Source organism: Scomber japonicus, chromosome 19 (assembly GCF_027409825.1).
Source record: "Scomber japonicus isolate fScoJap1 chromosome 19, fScoJap1.pri, whole genome shotgun sequence".
Taxonomy (NCBI): Eukaryota; Metazoa; Chordata; class Actinopteri; order Scombriformes; family Scombridae; genus Scomber; species Scomber japonicus.
In genome coordinates this window covers 7,103,954-7,121,496 of record NC_070596.1, presented here as the reverse complement: position 1 = coordinate 7,121,496, position 17,543 = coordinate 7,103,954, and the positions used below count along the sequence as shown (strand labels likewise).

The following is a 17,543-nucleotide window of genomic DNA, read 5'->3' as shown; positions in this document are numbered from 1 at the left end:
TTACAAGCAGCTTACGTCCACCTCAGAGTCATGAAATATTGTAACAGGTGAAATCTTACCTGCTCTGTCTGTTCCAGCTGACTTCAATACAGAAATGCTGTGCTGGCAAATTCACCAAACACAAAGGAGGAAACTTTTTCTTGCAATTTTAAACTAAACTTGTAGTGATTAGATCAGATCTCATGATTAACAGATATGACTAGTTTAAAAGATCCTCATGTTGTAATTATGACTTCATATCTCATAATTTGTACTTCATTCATTTCATGAATCTGGTAATAGTCAGATCCTCTGAAACATAATTATTTATGTGTTATTATGACTTCTAATCATTTTTCTTTGGTGAAGCTGATGTGCTTTCATACTAAAGAAGTTAGACGGTAAATTAAAAAAGAAAGGTTTCCAGTTAATTAAATCTAGAACTATTTTATCTGTCTCCATAAAAAAGTCACCTATCTTCTATTGTTTGGTCCACATTATGGAACATGTTTCTATTTTAAGCAGTCTGATGCTTTTGTCCATTAAGAGCTACAAGGCACTTGAAAATGTGCTGCTTTCCCAAAAATGCACACATATATCACACAGCGCACTGTATATACAAATGTTCAGTTGGGAATGTAGTGGTGAACAATTCATCAGAAGACTTGACATGAGAGTGAGGAAGAGGAGGAGGAGGAGGAGGAGGAGGAGGAGGAGGAAGTCCGACACCCACCTACCAACTGAGCAGCTGCTGACATGGAGCATGACCCAAACTGATACGCTGATTTTAACATTAGTGTTAAATGAACATGCTTGTTAATAGTGTGGTAAAATGTTATAAGTCATACATGGTTCATTAATAGAATGTAAAAACCTAACAGTCCAGATACACTGTGTAGTCTGCAGTGGTTTGGGTGCAGCATGGTGTCAGGTATTACCTGTTTTTCTAAGGTTTTTCTAAAACATAAATACCCAAAAATCTTAAAAATGCAGAAGGTCATTCAACAACAACAACACGTTTCTGAGTTTCTAGAATCCTCAAAGACTCTTCAGATCATCTGGATGAACAAATATTCTGTCTACTGCATATTTAATAAACTAAAACAAAGATGGTAACCAGACGTGACACATATTATTTTCTTGCTCAATTTGTACAAAAGTGAAACAAAATCTTTAGTTATATTTGCCTATATTCATATTATTTTCATAGAATATATCATGATTATTATTTTCTTCTTTCTAAAAAGCGAGCACAGAAACACAACAGCAGCTTCTAGGAAAAGGAAACAGCGAGGTGACACTTCAACTACTTTTTTTTCCTCATGTAGTAAACTAAATCATTTTGAATCCCTGTAGATCGAAGAGTTTTTGAGGATTCTGGATTATTAGTGATTAGATTATTAGTTATTCACATGGTATTTATCTTTCAGAAAAACAGATGCTTAACTCTGACTAAATAATGGTGATATGAGAGGAAGTGGAGCTCCGTATTTAGTGTAATGAGAGGAAACAAACCTCACTTGTAACAAAAACCTCTTCAGACACATAAAAAAAAACAAATATATACAGTGAAATATCAGGTCTGAAAAAAGCACAAGAGAAAAAAAATCTCCCGTTGTTTTTTTTTTTTTCTTTTTTTCGGGACGGGTGCGACGGTAAAAAAACAAAAAACAAAAGTGTAATTGTGTTCTCCAGGCTGATCAAACACTCTTTGTACAAACGTGTGTTGAAAAGTGTCTGAGATCAGAGTCTTTCCAGGAATCTGACTGCACATGCAAAAAACTTCTGGGAGTTTATATCGAGATGAGGCTGCATCACCTGTTACTGGGGCAACGGATGCTGTAATCCTCATTGCATCATTGTGGAAGGACTTGAGCGGTCGTGTAGTGATGATGTCCTGACTTTGAACCTACAGCTCAGTGTCTTTGTATTTTTGGGGATTGTAGTAGCCTCTCTTGTTCTGGTCGGCCAGCTGTCGGCGGTACTCTGCCTCTTCGTCTTCGTGTCCTCTCGTCTCAGAGTACGGTGGCCTGGAGGGAGTCTGCGGCTCGGGATTGGAGCTTGAGCTGATGACACGAACACAGACAGCAGTCATCCAGCAGTTTATCTTTTATGAGACAAATGGATAATAAGCTACAACATCTTAATATAAAAATAACTGATGAGGACTGATGCTCTCACCCTATTGGCTGAGGACGGTTGAGGTTGGGTTTTGGCAGTTTGACTGGGACGGCGTAGATGTCTGGATGCTTCTGGGCGATTTCCAACTGTGTGAGGAGAGGAACAAGACCCAGATATGTCAGAACTAATAGAGAAAACACACACAAGACATCCTGATGCACCCCAAGTAGCTACAAGAGGTTTTATTAACTCTCAAGTTAATAAACACTCAAGAAATCACAGAAAATTAAGATATTTTGAAGATATTATTAGATTAGTAGAGAACTTTTCAAAGTGACAATAACACATACTCGAGCATTTTCTGCCTCCTGCAGCTCCAGCATCCTCTGAGCTCGGGCCAGGTGGTCCATCTTCTCAAAGGCTTTAATCTAAAAGGAAATAAATACATCTTAATATTAATATTCCTTTTTTATTGATACATAATAGATGCATCTAAGTGGTGGTATGAGTAACATGAACTCAGACTGGCTGTTAAATGAAATATTTGAGTGAAGGTGACACCAGAGGAGTGAAAACAGTTGAGCATCATCACAATGGATACAAATGAGTGATTTAAAAGGAAGACAACAAACACTGAAGGTAGAATGCAGGCATGTTCAGTTACCTGGTCACCCATTTGCTATTTCATATTAGAAGCAAGGAAAGTGACAGAAGAAGAAAGTTGAATAGTATTAACATATCAGAAAAATGATTTTAAATGTTGGAAGAGTCAGAAAAACAGATTAAGGTGAATCAGTTGCACACATGAGCTACTTTGTTGATCTAAAATAGCAATAAACAATAAAATAATAATAATAATGATACTAACCTTGCCCAGGAAGGACTTGTTGGCGGGGTCCGCCTCCTCATTCCTCGGGCTCTGCTCCTCTGCCGTCTGGTTCAGACGGACGGTGGGCTTCAGGGCCACAGGAGGGGGAAGCGGTTTGCTGGCGCCCGCCGCGTCGCTGCTGATGGTGCTGCTGGAGTGTGAGTCATAGCTGCGTGATGAGTCAGTCCGAGTATGAGGTCGCACCTGACGGAGGAAAAGGACTGTTTAGTATATTCTGGTCCATTTGAAATGTTTCGGGACGATCTGCTTCTGTGTCCTGCTCCTTCAAATTAAAACTTTGAATGAAACCCACCAAACCAGAAAATGTTCACCTCCAGATGGAAAACCTGAACCGTAACCTGGCTTTTAAAAGTCTGTTTTAATATTAATATAATATTTTTGAAAGTTTAAAAAAGTCAGCCTTGGAAATAAAAACTACTTCAAATAAAAACCTTTCAAAGAGAAAGAAACCTGCAAAATGTTAAAATTTAGTTGTTAAAGGTTGTTTGTATTTCACTTTTCTTTTCATCTACACTCATGTGCAAGTTATTTTCTTCCATTTCTCAACTCCAGAAATGATCTGATCTATAATCTAATTAATATTTTGAATAAAAGGGCTATTTAAAAATGAATCTGGGGCACTTTGATAGCCAAGTGGTTACCACACATTCTGGATAATCACAGTGTCCCTGGTTCCACTCCCTGTTTCTTGTCAGCCTCTTTACCATCTACTGTCAAATAAAGGTAAAAAATGCCAATAAACATTACTTTTTTTTTCTCCACCTGTTTCACTCAGTTTCAGCCCTCCATGAACACTTGGCCAACTTTTCTTACTCGAACCAAGTGGATGAACTTGGTGTTTTAAATTGCACCGAGCTATAACTGAGCTTTTGCAATGAGGACACAAGTTTATCCAGGCATGACTGGTGGTGGCAGTAGGGCAGTAAAGTTAAAAAGACAACCTTTCTCTTACCACAAATCAGCTGATCTCACACAGCTGTCATCATGACTGTTTTAATGTTTTCAGGTGATCACTTGGGACAGCTGTTTGGTTACAGATTAGAAGTAATATTCTACTAATTTCATTGTCTGATAACAGAAACAGAAAATTGTGAGTTTGTCTCTATGAAAACTAGGTGTAGATGATGACAGAGAGAAGAAGGGGACAGAATGTGTTTAGTCATGCTCCAGATGTCCAGATGTTTGCTGTGATGCAGTTTATTTTTTTGGTTTTGTTCAGTGTGAATGGAGATCTTTACCAAAAATAACCTGAAAATCTCCATCCACGTTCTAAATCTTACTGTAGATGTATTCTGATTCTACTTTATGAGTTTTTGGGAGGGGGAGTCGGGATTGAGGGCAGGTTCTCACCTTCGGGGGTTCAGGGACAAACGGAGGGGGAGGACTGGGCTCTCTGTTCAGCACCTCTCTGCTGCCTGCCCTCCTCATACGACCCCGGGGTTCAGGGTGAGGCTTCTACACACACAAACACACACACACACACACACACACACACACACACACACACACACACATCAACACAGAAACACAGGAGGGTTGAAAGGGTCAGATTACACCAACACACACACAAACAACAAATAATCAGTAGTGAAAGGGTGGACCCCCGCCCACCTCGTCTGGCAGCACTGGCTCTGAGGATCGACTGATGGCCGACACAGGCTGAGGTTCATCAAGCGTCTCGTCCAGCTCGTTGTCGGTGTATGCCCCGCCCTCGTCAGCCGTGTCTTCGTAGTCGCTGGTCAGCCGGCTGTCCATGCTCAGGTAGTCCGCGCTCATCGCCGACAGGTAAGACATGCGGTCGTCGTGGAGATCCAGGTCCTCCTCTGAGCCGTCGAGCTAAGGAGAAGAAACGACAGAGAGGAAGATGACTACACCGATCCAACCTACGCGTCACAGCAAAATTCATATAATTATATCTGTGATGCCGCAATGTGTCAGTCACACATATAATAGGACTCACCTTGCCCTCACACACCCACACAGATCTGTCCTGCTGTTCCCGGATCGAATCTTTCACGCTGCCGTACCACGCGTCATGGGCTGAGTTCAGGTCGATGGATGCTGAACGTGCACAAAAACAACAAGTTAGATCGAAATACATCTACAATGTGTCTGTGGTGGTTCAGGTGGTTGCTTTTACTTGCTCATTATTCCTATTTTCAGTCTTAAAAGCTGTAAAGCATCTTTTAACACTTACAAGTGAAAAGGTGCGTGCACGTCTTCCTCAGTTTGACGGACTGCTCGTACAGCTTGCGAGCGCTGCGGCTGGATCCGGGCGCCAGGCGGTTCCTCATGGTCTTGACGCCTTGCTTGCTGTCTGGGTTCATGAAAACGACGATGGGGTACCACTGGGTGTAGTTCAGGGTGTCCACGGCTTTGGGGGTCACGTCCAACAAGGCATGGCGGTCCTGAGAATAAGAGGAAGATGTAGTTGAATGTTAGATAACAGCTTTTTCATCCTGTGATGATGCTTTTTTTCTTCCTAAGAGAATACGTACCTGTTCAATGATTTGTCGAATGGTGTTTAGTCTCACCACTCCAGAGGATTTCTCGGTTCCTGCATCCTTGGGCTCCGTTTCTGAAAGAGGAAATAAATTATTCACAGAGCAGGATGAAGTATGTTTGTAACAATCTGTTTTTGTTGTGGCGTTGACTCTAGAAATACCTCCAATATTCAGTCAGTATGATATTTAACAGCACAGTTCATGAAGTAGTAATGATGTAAGCACTTACTGGCGACGACAAAGTCGTCTGGCATATCGTTGGCCAGTTTCTCATTCACTATGTCAGAAATGGGCCCAAAGATCACCACGGGTCTCTTGAAACCAGCTGAAACAAAACAACAGAGAGGATACAAGTTGAGCTACAGACACCCAGGAAAAACACAAGAAAGTGCACAGCTGCCAGTGGATAACTTTTTACAGTACCTTCACGTAGCACCACCCTCTCGTAGGCTGGGAATCGCGTGGTGACCGGAGCGGCTGACAGGTCCTCTCGGCTCTTGCGGAGATCTTTCTTCTTTGCCGCCCTTTGACCTCTCAGCCTCCAGAAGTCTCCTCTGTCGTTGCCCGATGCGGCCCGGGCAGCGTTCTGGACATTGGACATTTGTTCTGCTCTGTGATGTAAAACAAACAAGGAGCTTTGGTTAGCAGTGTGTCTTATAAACCACTTCTATTTGGTTCAGAAAGTTTCACATTCCCATGATTCTCAATGACACTTTTACTTTCACCTGCTCTTGTTGGGGATGATTCCTTTCTCCAGCAGCTGGTTCTCTTTGTCGGTACGGATTGCCAGCCAGTTGCCCAGCTTGCCGTCGTAAAGAGTGTCTGTCACTTTGAAGATCTCTCCTCTGGTGAAAGGAAGGCTCTGAGGTGCTTCCTTCTCATACTCAAAGTGGGTCCTGATGAAGAAAGAGTCGCCTCTGCCAGATGCTAAAATGTCTTTGTACACTGAAACAGAAACCCAAAAATAAAAACAGTCAGTCTGAGAAATAACTCAAAATTAAACATGACTTCTACGTATTGGAATGGATTTAGTGTACCACAGGGTTTGATCCTAGGCCCACTGCTTTTCTCTATCTATATGGTGAATCTGTGTGAATGTATGTAAAAATCTAGCAACACATTTTTATTGAAACAATGAAGTGAATCAGCAAAATACTACTCACACAGGTATATGGACATGAAACAATGGTGTACAAACAGTATGATTATATGGTAAACGTATGAACCAGTGGACTACTTGTGGACACCTTATCTTTTGTTTTTAACATTCTTCTTATTCATAGTAAAAGTCTGGATTAGTTTTATTAGCATGCATTTACTCAACCTTGTTAAACTTTAATCTTTGGTATTCAAATGCATTTGTTTCTACTTTATTGGTATCATTTTAAATGTTTTATTGTACTGTAATCAAACTTTTTATTATCATTTACATTTTTGGCCTAACTTTCTTTTCTATCTTGTTTTGTAAAGCGCTTTGAGTGGCATCTTTGTATAAAATCTGCTCTACACATATATTTATTAGTATAATCATCAGTATTATTTATGCAGCACACAGTACCTTCAGGTTTGCTCTGAGCGAGAATGGTTACATCTTCTCCTTTGGGAATCTCCAGGAGGTAGAGAACCGCATCCTCACGCACCATACCTCTGAAGTCCATGTTATTCACCTGAGACGGACAAAACAGACAAGACGTGCCATTAGAAACAGTGAAATTGTATAGATGTCAAAACAACCTGAGGCACAACACACATTTATCAGTTACTATTAATACATTTGGAGTGATAGCAGCTTCTAATCTGGCCTTTGGTATATATTTACTACACAAATTGTGCCTTTAATTACTTTACATTTACATATTTTACATTTTTGTTATCATGATATGTTCATAGTACTTTAATCATTAATAGCCCTACTAGAGATCTTAACTCACATTTAGTGTATTGTGCTATTGAGTTACGTGAATTTGAATGCTGGGATAAAAAGACACCTCACCTTCATGATCTGATCTCCTGTGTGTAGACCCTCCTGCTCAGCTGCACTGTCCTCCTGAACACCAGCGATGAAGATGCCCACATCGTTTCCTCCAGCCAGCCTCAAACCCACGCTGTCACCTTTCTGGAAACGCACCATCACCGTGTTCGGCCTGGATGATGTGAACAGGATTTCATCATTCAGTCGCAAATGAGAGGGAGAAGAAAGAATGACTAATTAATATAATAATAATTCTCTTAACTATGGGTCTGTTCAGGGAGATACGATGCTCAAATATAACTTTATAATTCATGATGTACTAACCCGTATACTTCTTGGTCATGTATACTTGGCTTTAGAGGAACCTTTGGAGGAACGTGAAACTTTGGGCCCACAGCGATTGCTGGTGCTGGAGAAACAGTAAAAAAAAACACGTTAACATTTCACAACAGGTGTATTATTAAAACATTTGGATTTTCAGAAGCAGAAACCTGTTTACCGGGTGGTGTTTCTGCTCGTGGCTCCTCCTTCTCTGACTGCAGCGGGGGCAAGTCTTCCACCGCTCTCTCTGAACCTCTGAATGGTGTTGGCATGGCGCCCATTTTTGCCAACCTGTTAGGCGGATCATCTCTAGAACAGTGAGAAATTCTATTTATTAGAATATGTTTCATCTTTAATAGAAACATTTAATTCATGAGTATCACTGTGGCAATTCTCATATTTGATGTGATGGATTGGCAAAGCTTCGTGAAGCATGAATCGACATAATCCTGCATTATCCTGATTTTTTTTCTGCTGTATTTAACAACACCGGGATAATAAAATCACTGGAGATACCTCAGTAAATATGGACTCATATTCAGATGATCAAAGACACAAAATAAATGACGTCAAAAATAAGAAAAACACAGAAGTACATGAACTTTCTAAGAAAAAATCTATTAAAAATCAATTTTTTGATGTTTCGGATTAAGAGATTTCACTAAAGTAGTTGTTTGTTATTGTGTTTACATTTCTGTAGCTCCTGAGCACAAATAAGCTCTAACACAAGCAGTTAAATCTTTAGGTGTGAGTGAAGGTTTAACAACAGTTTACCTGGGCTTCTCTCTGAGCCTCTCGTTGGAGGAGTGGGAGGAGAGGTCGGAGTGGTGGGCCCGCCTGTCGTCCTGCGGAGAGTAGGAGCGGTACGACTCGATCTCAGAGATATCTGCAAAACAGACGAACACAAAAACACAAACAAACAAACAAACAAAAAAAAACGGATTGAAAAATATAACTTTTAGGAAACTTTTCTCAAACTTCAGACTAAAGTGTCTCTGATCCTGTATTAAAAATAATGAATCATTCATTTCTCCTTGATGCTCCAGTAAATTGTTTTAATTACATAACAGGGCTTTTACACCAATTTAAATGGCCCACAGGTCATGGAGTAGAAAAATACACCAGTGCCAGACAAATGAAGGTCAGATCACTGCACAAAGTGGAGTAAACCCACTAATTATATGTGTTAGAGGATCTTGATCATGACTAAGAGCACTGAAATGCAACAGAGAAAAATGTTTGATTATTGTAAATGAAGTGATAAATAACATCACAGGTGATTTGAGAGAGCTGAAAATTCTCTTTCATATACACACACACACACACACACTCAGTCAGTCCCTATTGTTGTCAGAGACCTTCACACGGAGGGATCCTGGATGGCAGAAACCAGACAGCTGCTGCAGCGCGAACCTTAACATAATGAAATTCTGTCATATCCAATAGTAGGATTATGGTGGTGGATTAGATCACCCTGCCAAAGGCGAGTAAGAACACACACACGCACACACACACAGACACATGCACACGCACACGCACGCGGACACACACACACACACACACATACACACACACACACACACACACACAGAGTCCCAAAACCAGACAAAGTGGGTCACAAGTCTTCTGGCTATTCCCCCCGCCTCCCTACAGATGTTTGGTGCGCGAACAATCCACTCATACCACTTATCTAGATTGGCCCCAACCAATCGCAGCTCTCCAGCTGGTCATGTGACATTAAAAATAGGTATAAAAGAGTGAGTTATCATGAAGGTGGAGGATTAATCATGATCATTTGGTGGAAGTGTGGTTAGCTCACTGTTTTGTGAAATGTTTGTATAAAACATGTACAAATTTAAATAATACTAAAAACTGACGTGTGAGTAAAAGCTTTATTGTATGAAGGGAAAACAGGTTTGATGGGTAAATACAAAACATCGACAACAACAGGCAACAACATTTTGGCATTTGAGTCAAATGAAGTTCATATGTAGTGGGTTTTTTTTTAAAACATGATGATGATGGCCACACGCCACGTTTGCCTTTACACTGGGTAGGACCTGCTGCTTTTCAGTTTCGAGTATCTCTCACCATCGAGCTCTGAGTCGCTGTCCACCATCGGGGGGACACGGATCAACACCTGCTGTTTGTCTCTCTGCACCACCAGCTGCAGCTTCCCGCGGGACTTTTCGATTAGTTTCCCCGCGTCGCTGAGTGACAGGTTTTCTGTCACCGTGCCGTTAATCTGACAGAGAGGAGGAGATTAAGAGACGTTCAGGTGCTTATTGCTGCAGAAAGTACCAAAGAAACAATACTGCAGTGTAGGAGCCTGTGAAATTATGCTTTCAAATAGTTTTTACAGAGACAGAGAGAGAGAGAGAGAGAGAGAGAGAGGGAGAGAGAGAGAGAGAGAGAGAGAGAGAGAGACAGAGAGAGAGAGAGAGAGAGACAGAGAGAGAGAGACAGAGAGAGAGAGAGAGAGAAATCATGATGAAGATGAATCAATCCTATTTTGACATGAGACTCTTTCATGACTTTGAGGACACTACCTTCAGTATTATGTCTCCTTCCTGCAGGTTTCCATCTCTGCTGGCGAGTCCAGTGCTAGTCATCTCTTTGATGAAGAGCTGGCTGCCCAGACGAAGGCCGTACTCTGGAAAACAAGAAAAAATATGATAGAATGATTTAATCTGTGTAACATTATATTAAAAAGGTACAACATACATTTATCATACTAGACTTTGTTATAAATAGACTGTATGTGACTTACTCACACAGATTCTGTGATCTGAAAAGGGAATTACTTTAGTCTTGTGTCAAAGTCGGCTTCATGTTGGGGTTGGAGATAAGTTAGGGTTCAGGTTAAGTCTAGGGGAAATGGGGGAGACATACTTCGAGACAAACTGAGCCTCGTAAGGTCACAGAACCTGGTGGGTCACAGAATTAGGAGTAACGACTCTTTGTTCTAAAGGTAGTTTTCAACTATTTCTGTATAATTTAGAAATAATTTCACCCACCATCCCCTCAAAACACGTCTTACTTGATTCTTTATAAAAGATGCTGTTGCCTATTTTGAAATGTTGGCTGTAAAATAAAACTAAAGTGTTAAACATGGAAACAGTTTCCAGATGTAGAGGAAAGAAGATTGGCTGGCCTGTCTTGGAAATTAGAAGTTTAAAACATTTTTTTTGTTACAATAACTCGTAACAAGGTCTGTATGTTCCTCACCTTCGTTGGGCTGGTTCTTGAGCAGCAGGACGTTCATAGGTTTCTCCAGTGGCTCGTGGTCCCGGATGGGGCGTGGCATAGGGATGGGCATGGCGACGGGTGATGGCGAGCGGTCCAGGCGGTCCCTGCTTCCGCTCCGTTTCATCGGCTCGTCGTACTTCCTCGGGTCACTGGGGAGGCGTTCCCGCCCCCGTTCGTAGCTGTGGTCGCGCCCGTGGCTGCGTGCCGGGCTTTGGTGGCGGTCCAGCGCTCGCTCGCTGCGGAAGCGCCGGTCAGGGCTGTACTCGCGGTCGAGGGTTCGCTCGCTGCGGTAGCGCCGGTCGGGACTGGGGTCTCGATCCAATGCTCGCTCGCTGCGGTACCTTCTGTCTGGACTGTAGTCGCGATCCAGCATGTGGTCGCTCCTGTAGCGGCGATCCGGGCTGCGTTCTTTATCCAGCATGCGACCCCTGCTGCCGTCTCTCCTGGGCTGCCGGTCCGGGCTCAGTTCTCTCTCTGCACTCCTGCCACGCTCCCGCCGGTCGTAGTCTCGGTCATAGTCGCGCTCTCGTGTGTGGTAGCCAGAATCCATGTAGCCTCTGCCTCCTCGGTCCCTGTCCGGGCTGTGATCGCGCCCCCCACTGCGGGCGCTGTACACGCTGCGGCGGTCCTGATCGTAGTTGTAGTCATCATTGTAGTCGTTGTTGAAGACTCTGTCATCGGGTGACGGGGGACCATTCAGAAGATTTACTGGAACCTTCCTGGGCCTCTTGACTGTCTGTTAGAGACAAAGAACAAAAGATTTAGATTATGCAACTTAAATAAACACTGATTCATTATTAAGTGAGTAACAGACAACAACAAACTAAATCTGTAACTTACTATTTTGGCTACTTTGCCACACTTCCTGAGGGTGTTCACAGCGAAGGAGTGGATGGCTCCATCCATGGGGATGGCGTTTACCTGCACCACTCGATCATTCTCACTAAACACAGAAACACAGAAATGTGAATGTTCAATTCAAAGATAAAGACAAAACTATTTTAGATTTTAATGTGAACTTTGAGTGACAGGTGGAACATTAATGGCTTTGTGAGTGAGGTCTATAATATGTTTGGCACAAGCAGAGAAATAAATCCTTTGATCCAGTAGTCTTAGAAATTGTTGTGGTGTTGTGAACATTAGAGAAGAGATGAAATCCTAAAAATATTCTGGCTAGCTTTTTACTTTTTGGCCTATAAAAAGAAAAAGAATTATTATTTTTTTGTCATTCAAGGACTTTACTGACCCAAATATTTACAAGGGATCATTTAAGTGCTTCCACCACTGAAGGGGGACATGAAGTGTTGCCCTAATTTAATAAGAATGTATTCCACAACTTCATAAAAAAGTTATTTAGTTTGTCAGTAATGTAGCTAGTAAATAATTTAACTATTTCAAAGTTTGCTGAATTTAGGCATTCCAAGTAAAAGCATAAAATCATTTATATGTAAAATCCTAATCTCTCGTTTGACCTTCCTTTTCTCTTTTTTCTTTGATTAATGTAACCCTTGCACTGAAGGGTGCCTATAATAAGCCCCCGAGAGGATCTGTTGCACTTCACCATCACATCATAAGCTGCTTGTATGTATATGATCTGTATTACTTGTATACGTGTAAACTAATAAAAATCTAAAAGTACGCACAACAACAAGCCATCAGCAGGTCCTCCTTGCAGGACGTCAGACACCACGATGGACGTCTCACCACTTTCGTCGTTGGGGTTGTCTCGCCCCCCTGACACTGCGATGCCAAAGCCCATCTTTGGATCCTGAGGACAAGGAAAAACATGTCAATCATGTGGAGTATCTATATATTCTGTGTCACTGTGTGTGTGTGTGTGTGTGTGTGTGGGCCTGTAATCCCTGTGCTGTATGTCAGCTCACACTGTATTATCATGGCTATATATGCATTGTACATGCTGATTAAAGGGATTTGGACTCTGATTGTGATTACATGTTATGTATAACGATGCAGCAGGTCTGGGTCTGTGAGTCCATCTTCTATAGCTCTGTGTACCGTGTGTGTGTGTGTGTGTGTGTGTCTATGTGCGTTTGAGGGAGAGAGAGAGAGAGAGAGAGAGAGAGAGAGAGAGAGAGAGAGAGAGAGAGAGAGAGTGAGAGTGTGTGTGTGTGTGTGTGTGATTAAAATCCATGCTAATCCTTGGCTTCATAATGTTCCCAAGTGTTAAGTGTGTGTGTGTGAGTGTGAATGTGTGTGTGTGCTTGTCAGTGTACTCTGCACACACACACATACACACACACAGCGAGAAGTGGAGGCTCTTCTTGCTTCTTTGGGACTGTGTTGGAGCTCTGAGTGCTTCTACGTGTACCTGCCACTGCTCCAGTTTCCCTCAGATGAGATTAGGTCAGAGATTTGATGACCCTCTCTCTCTCTTTATCCCCGCCCTTCCATCTGTACTTAAAAAACACACAATTCACCACTTCCTTCTGTCTGTAGCAGATGGCCTGTCGGGAGGCGGAGGGAGGGTGAAAGTGGGAGCGGAGAGACGAATTGAAGCAAAAAAAAAAAAGAAATCAAGGAGCACAGAAGAAGACATGAGCAGTCTTAAATATTTAAAAAGATTCTCCAAAAGGTTGTGTTCGCTGCATGTTATAAAAAAATCTGTGGTGTAGAATCTAATACGGTCTCCAAAATGTCATGTCAGGATATTGGCCTCTTTTTTAAAGCTGGACCAAAAAAAGCATGTTTGACATTATCTGATCTTTGAAAAGCTTTCATGAGAGGCTGGAAAATCAAGAAAAAAACAGATATTTGATGAAACAGGTTGTAAATTCTTTGTGTGTGTGTGTGTGTGTGTGTGTGTGTGTGTGTGTGTGTATGTGCGCGTGCTTCTAGTATATCTGTGGTGCCCACGTAATAAATGCAGTGACAGAATGGCTCTCACCCACTGCTACTTCCTGTTACTGTATGGGAACCAACATGGATGTCCTGATGCAATATATATTGATTCTTCAGGTGCATTAACAGTATGATATGTAGTTTGGTTATTAATGTGCACTACTTGTGTAAAACTACTTTTTCACTACACTGCTCAGCTGCTGACTGTCATATTAAATCAATAGATCAGACCCATCAGACATGTTTTAGTTCCCAGAGTCTGTTAGAAGGTAAAGCATATTACCTTTATTACTCAGTACCTGCATGACTTTGCCAGAGTCAGAGTTAAAAAACATTTTTATCATACCAAGCCTCACTTTGCTATTTAAACTGCAGGATTCAGCTGCACCTCTTAAACCTCCTCTAAAAAATCCTCCATGTTTGTTTCTGCATCTAATCTGAACAATTTAAAGTAAAAATAACACTCACAGGAAGTTTATCTGCTGATTTGACCCCACATTTTTACAGAGTTAAAACTGATTTTAATGTAATAAGAAACGTCTGTCCAGCCACATCTTCTTTGTCATTGTTTTCCTCTATACAACCCACCTCTTATGTCTGCTTTTACTTCATCACATTTCTTTTAAAGCGGTTTTATTATTTTTCTTTCTTCTTATCACTATGTTCCTTTCAATACCCCACCTCACATTTCTGGTCTTACCCATTTTATTTTATAGTGACTTTATTTTATTATTTAGTTATTATATTTTATTTATCTTTGATTTTACTTGGGTATTCTGAATTGTTACATTGTGTTTCCTCATTGCAGATTCATGAGTTATGATGTTTTATTGAGTCATTAATTATCAAAATCATTTATTTTTTATTTTCATTTTTTACAAAATGAAGCACTTTGAGTTACATTACTGAGTATGTGGTGTTTGATATTGTTTTCCATGTGTGCTTCACATGTGAGTGTATCTGCTTACAACACTGTATTCTGCTGTCAACTGTAATGTTAAGTCTACTAAGTTATTGATAAATGAGGCGGTCACTTAATCGATTAGCCAAACAAAAGTAAATGTCTTGTTTTTGCCAGCAGTCAGCAGCTCTCATGTTCGGTTTACACTCACAGAGGCCTCAAAGAACCTGAAAATATTCACATTTAAGAAGCTGCAACCAGAAAATGAAAAGAAGAAAGGACTAAAAAAAGGTTTAATTGATTATCAAAATAGTTTTCTGTCAATGTACTGACTGCTGCAGCTCTATTTTTTATGTGTTTGCTCCATAAATGTTTAAAAGATTAATGTCCTGTTATAAGTGCTTCAGTGTTCTTCTCCTCTTTGTCTTTTTAAATTTGTTCACGTCAACCTGCAGATGAAAGTGAGGCAGCTGGCTAAATGTAGGACATTTACATGATAATACTGTCGATTCATGAGCAGTGTCCTTGATAAATAAAGCACATCTTCTAACAAAAAAGCAGTCCAAAAAGCAGATGAATATTGGGTGGTATTATGTAATGAATATATCCATAAATATTAGGTTTGAGGTAGAGAGAAACCTCGTGGACTCTTGCTGTCTTTTTCTTAAACCAGGTGAGAAATGTTCTGAGGGACACAAACAGGGGAGAGAGGCAGCAGCAGCAGCTCATTTAATAAGAATGAACAAATAAAAGAATAAAAAGTGGATGTAAAAAGCAGACTGACAGCTGGTTGTGGTGGGGTTAAGAGTCGGGGGTGGGGGTCCACATGCCTGCAGGAGAGGACCTTTTTGCACTAAATCTGCTTTTCTGGCTTCAGTGGAGCGCAGCACGAGACAATGAGTTCATCAGGATGATTACCTAAGCTCAACTGGTTCTGCTCTGCTCACACAGTCACACACGTGTTTACTATTCACAACAATGTAGAGCCTCTTTCACTTGGCTGGTGGAGAGACCACATATTAATGTGATAAAGTGTTTTTAGTTGTACTATTTATTTAAATGTGTCAGTGGCACAGAGTGTTGAAAACATGCAAGTACTCACAGCTCACACTGAATGTCTGGTCAGATTTATAATGTTTACTAATTCAACACATGATTTAAATCAGAACTTTGCTAATGTTTATTTAGGTAAAGTTCTTGAACAGCTGCTTGTGTTCACACATTTAATACTTTTTTTAATTCATTTTTTATTTATTATTTATTTATTTATTGAGGCAAATGGCTGCCCACCTAGAGTCTGGTTCTGCTTGAGGTTTCTTCCCTTTAAAAGGGATTTTACCTTCCTGCTGTTGTCAAGTGCTGCTCATGGGGAACTATTGGTACAGGCTAGACCTGCTCTGTGTGAAAAGTGCCTTGAGATAAACTTTGTCTTGATTTGGCTCTATATAAATAAAGATTGACTGCTTGAATTGAACTGAAGTTAGCAGATTACAAACATGTCATTTTTCAGTTTTTAAAAAAATACAATATTAGGTTTTTTTTGTTTTTTTTAACAAATTGTCTAATTAAAAAAAAAAAAAAAAAGATTTTTTGCTGTAGTTTTATTTGACTGTATTTTTTATGTTTAGCTGTAAAGTACTTTGAGCTATATCCCTTGTATGAAAGGTGCTCTAGAAATAAAGTTTATTATTATTATTATTATTATTATTATTATTATGAATAATTATTAATAACATTATTGTTATCCTTTCTTAGTCTAAAAATATTCATTTCATAACAACATTCATTTTAACAGCAGCAGAAATCATAATATTTTGAGAGCTGTAATGGGCAAAAAATTGTATTTTTGCTTAATAACTGACAAAAAACTATTGTATTTAAGTTTCTGTCAACTGGTTGATTGATTGATTGATTAATTGATTAACCATGTCAACCATGTGTGACACACAAGGCTGCAGGCACTATTTATACAATATTAAAGCAAGTTATAAAATACAGCTGAACCTCACTAAACACAACCTAACTATCAAAAGTTCTAACAATTAAAGCAACAAGTGTTTTCTTTACTTTACGAATGTAAACCTGCATTCATTACATTTTTATTAGTTATTGGGGGCATTTCGACACCATGTCTGAGCAAACACAGAGCAACTCTAAACTTCATCCGGTGTCATGTTTGTGTCCGACATCAGGAACCATCATTCCCACATTCATTGTCCTTCATTTCTTCTTTGATCTCCATCAACTCTTGAAGGAAAAACTTTCTTCACTGTCTAGTTACTAACTTTGTGTTTAGTGTTGGGTAAGTAGCATACAATGGGTTTGAAGAGCTTTATCAAATATTCATTCTCTTTTTAGTTGAATTCATTCCAATTTAGACATAAAAGCCTAGATATAGTTGATGTTTCTGTGTTGGTTTTTTAGTGCACCAGGGGCTCATCTGACTATTCTAATTCATCATAGCTCATTGCATAAGTTTACTGTGGCTGTGTCATTAAGAGGACAGAGGAATGTGTCTCTATCATCTGTAGTCCGTTTGCTCTTTACTCTTTTAACTCTTCAGTCATTTTCATTAAAAGCACTGACGTTAACATTCTGACTTTATTGTTAATATTATAAACATATTCTAAATGAGCTGCGGTGCAGATGGGACTCACCCTCTGCAGGGTCACGGTGTACTGCTCCCACACGGTCTCCTCCATGACCGGGTTCTGTGGAGAGAGAGAGAAAGAGAAAGAGAAAGGAAAG

General features: G+C 40.4%; 1 protein-coding gene across 3 annotated transcripts in view; it reads right to left on the bottom strand.

The window, feature by feature from the left end:
* Positions 1–1,277: 1,277 nt before the first annotated feature.
* The window catches only part of tjp2a (tight junction protein 2a (zona occludens 2)), a 34,021-nt gene continuing 17,755 nt past the window's right edge, over positions 1,278–17,543 (bottom strand). For 2 of the 3 annotated variants that reach the window (XM_053340583.1, XM_053340582.1), the window contains 23 exons: positions 17,453–17,506; positions 12,679–12,803; positions 11,876–11,978; positions 11,015–11,771; positions 10,336–10,439; positions 9,878–10,031; positions 8,561–8,672; positions 7,965–8,095; positions 7,790–7,874; positions 7,487–7,637; positions 7,052–7,160; positions 6,219–6,438; positions 5,917–6,104; positions 5,723–5,818; positions 5,488–5,567; positions 5,187–5,397; positions 4,950–5,050; positions 4,601–4,825; positions 4,340–4,444; positions 2,969–3,172; positions 2,451–2,528; positions 2,161–2,246; positions 1,279–2,045 (listed from right to left, as the gene is read on the bottom strand). In XM_053340583.1, coding sequence (XP_053196558.1) covers positions 1,889–2,045; positions 2,161–2,246; positions 2,451–2,528; positions 2,969–3,172; positions 4,340–4,444; positions 4,601–4,825; positions 4,950–5,050; positions 5,187–5,397; positions 5,488–5,567; positions 5,723–5,818; positions 5,917–6,104; positions 6,219–6,438; positions 7,052–7,160; positions 7,487–7,637; positions 7,790–7,874; positions 7,965–8,095; positions 8,561–8,672; positions 9,878–10,031; positions 10,336–10,439; positions 11,015–11,771; positions 11,876–11,978; positions 12,679–12,803; positions 17,453–17,506 — 3,636 coding nt within the window. In that variant the 3' untranslated portion in view covers positions 1,279–1,888. Of the gene's footprint in view, positions 2,046–2,160; positions 2,247–2,450; positions 2,529–2,968; positions 3,173–4,339; positions 4,445–4,600; positions 4,826–4,949; positions 5,051–5,186; positions 5,398–5,487; positions 5,568–5,722; positions 5,819–5,916; positions 6,105–6,218; positions 6,439–7,051; positions 7,161–7,486; positions 7,638–7,789; positions 7,875–7,964; positions 8,096–8,560; positions 8,673–9,877; positions 10,032–10,335; positions 10,440–11,014; positions 11,772–11,875; positions 11,979–12,678; positions 12,804–17,452; positions 17,507–17,543 lie in introns of all 3 variants that reach the window. The other variant, XM_053340581.1, reaches the window with a different exon arrangement.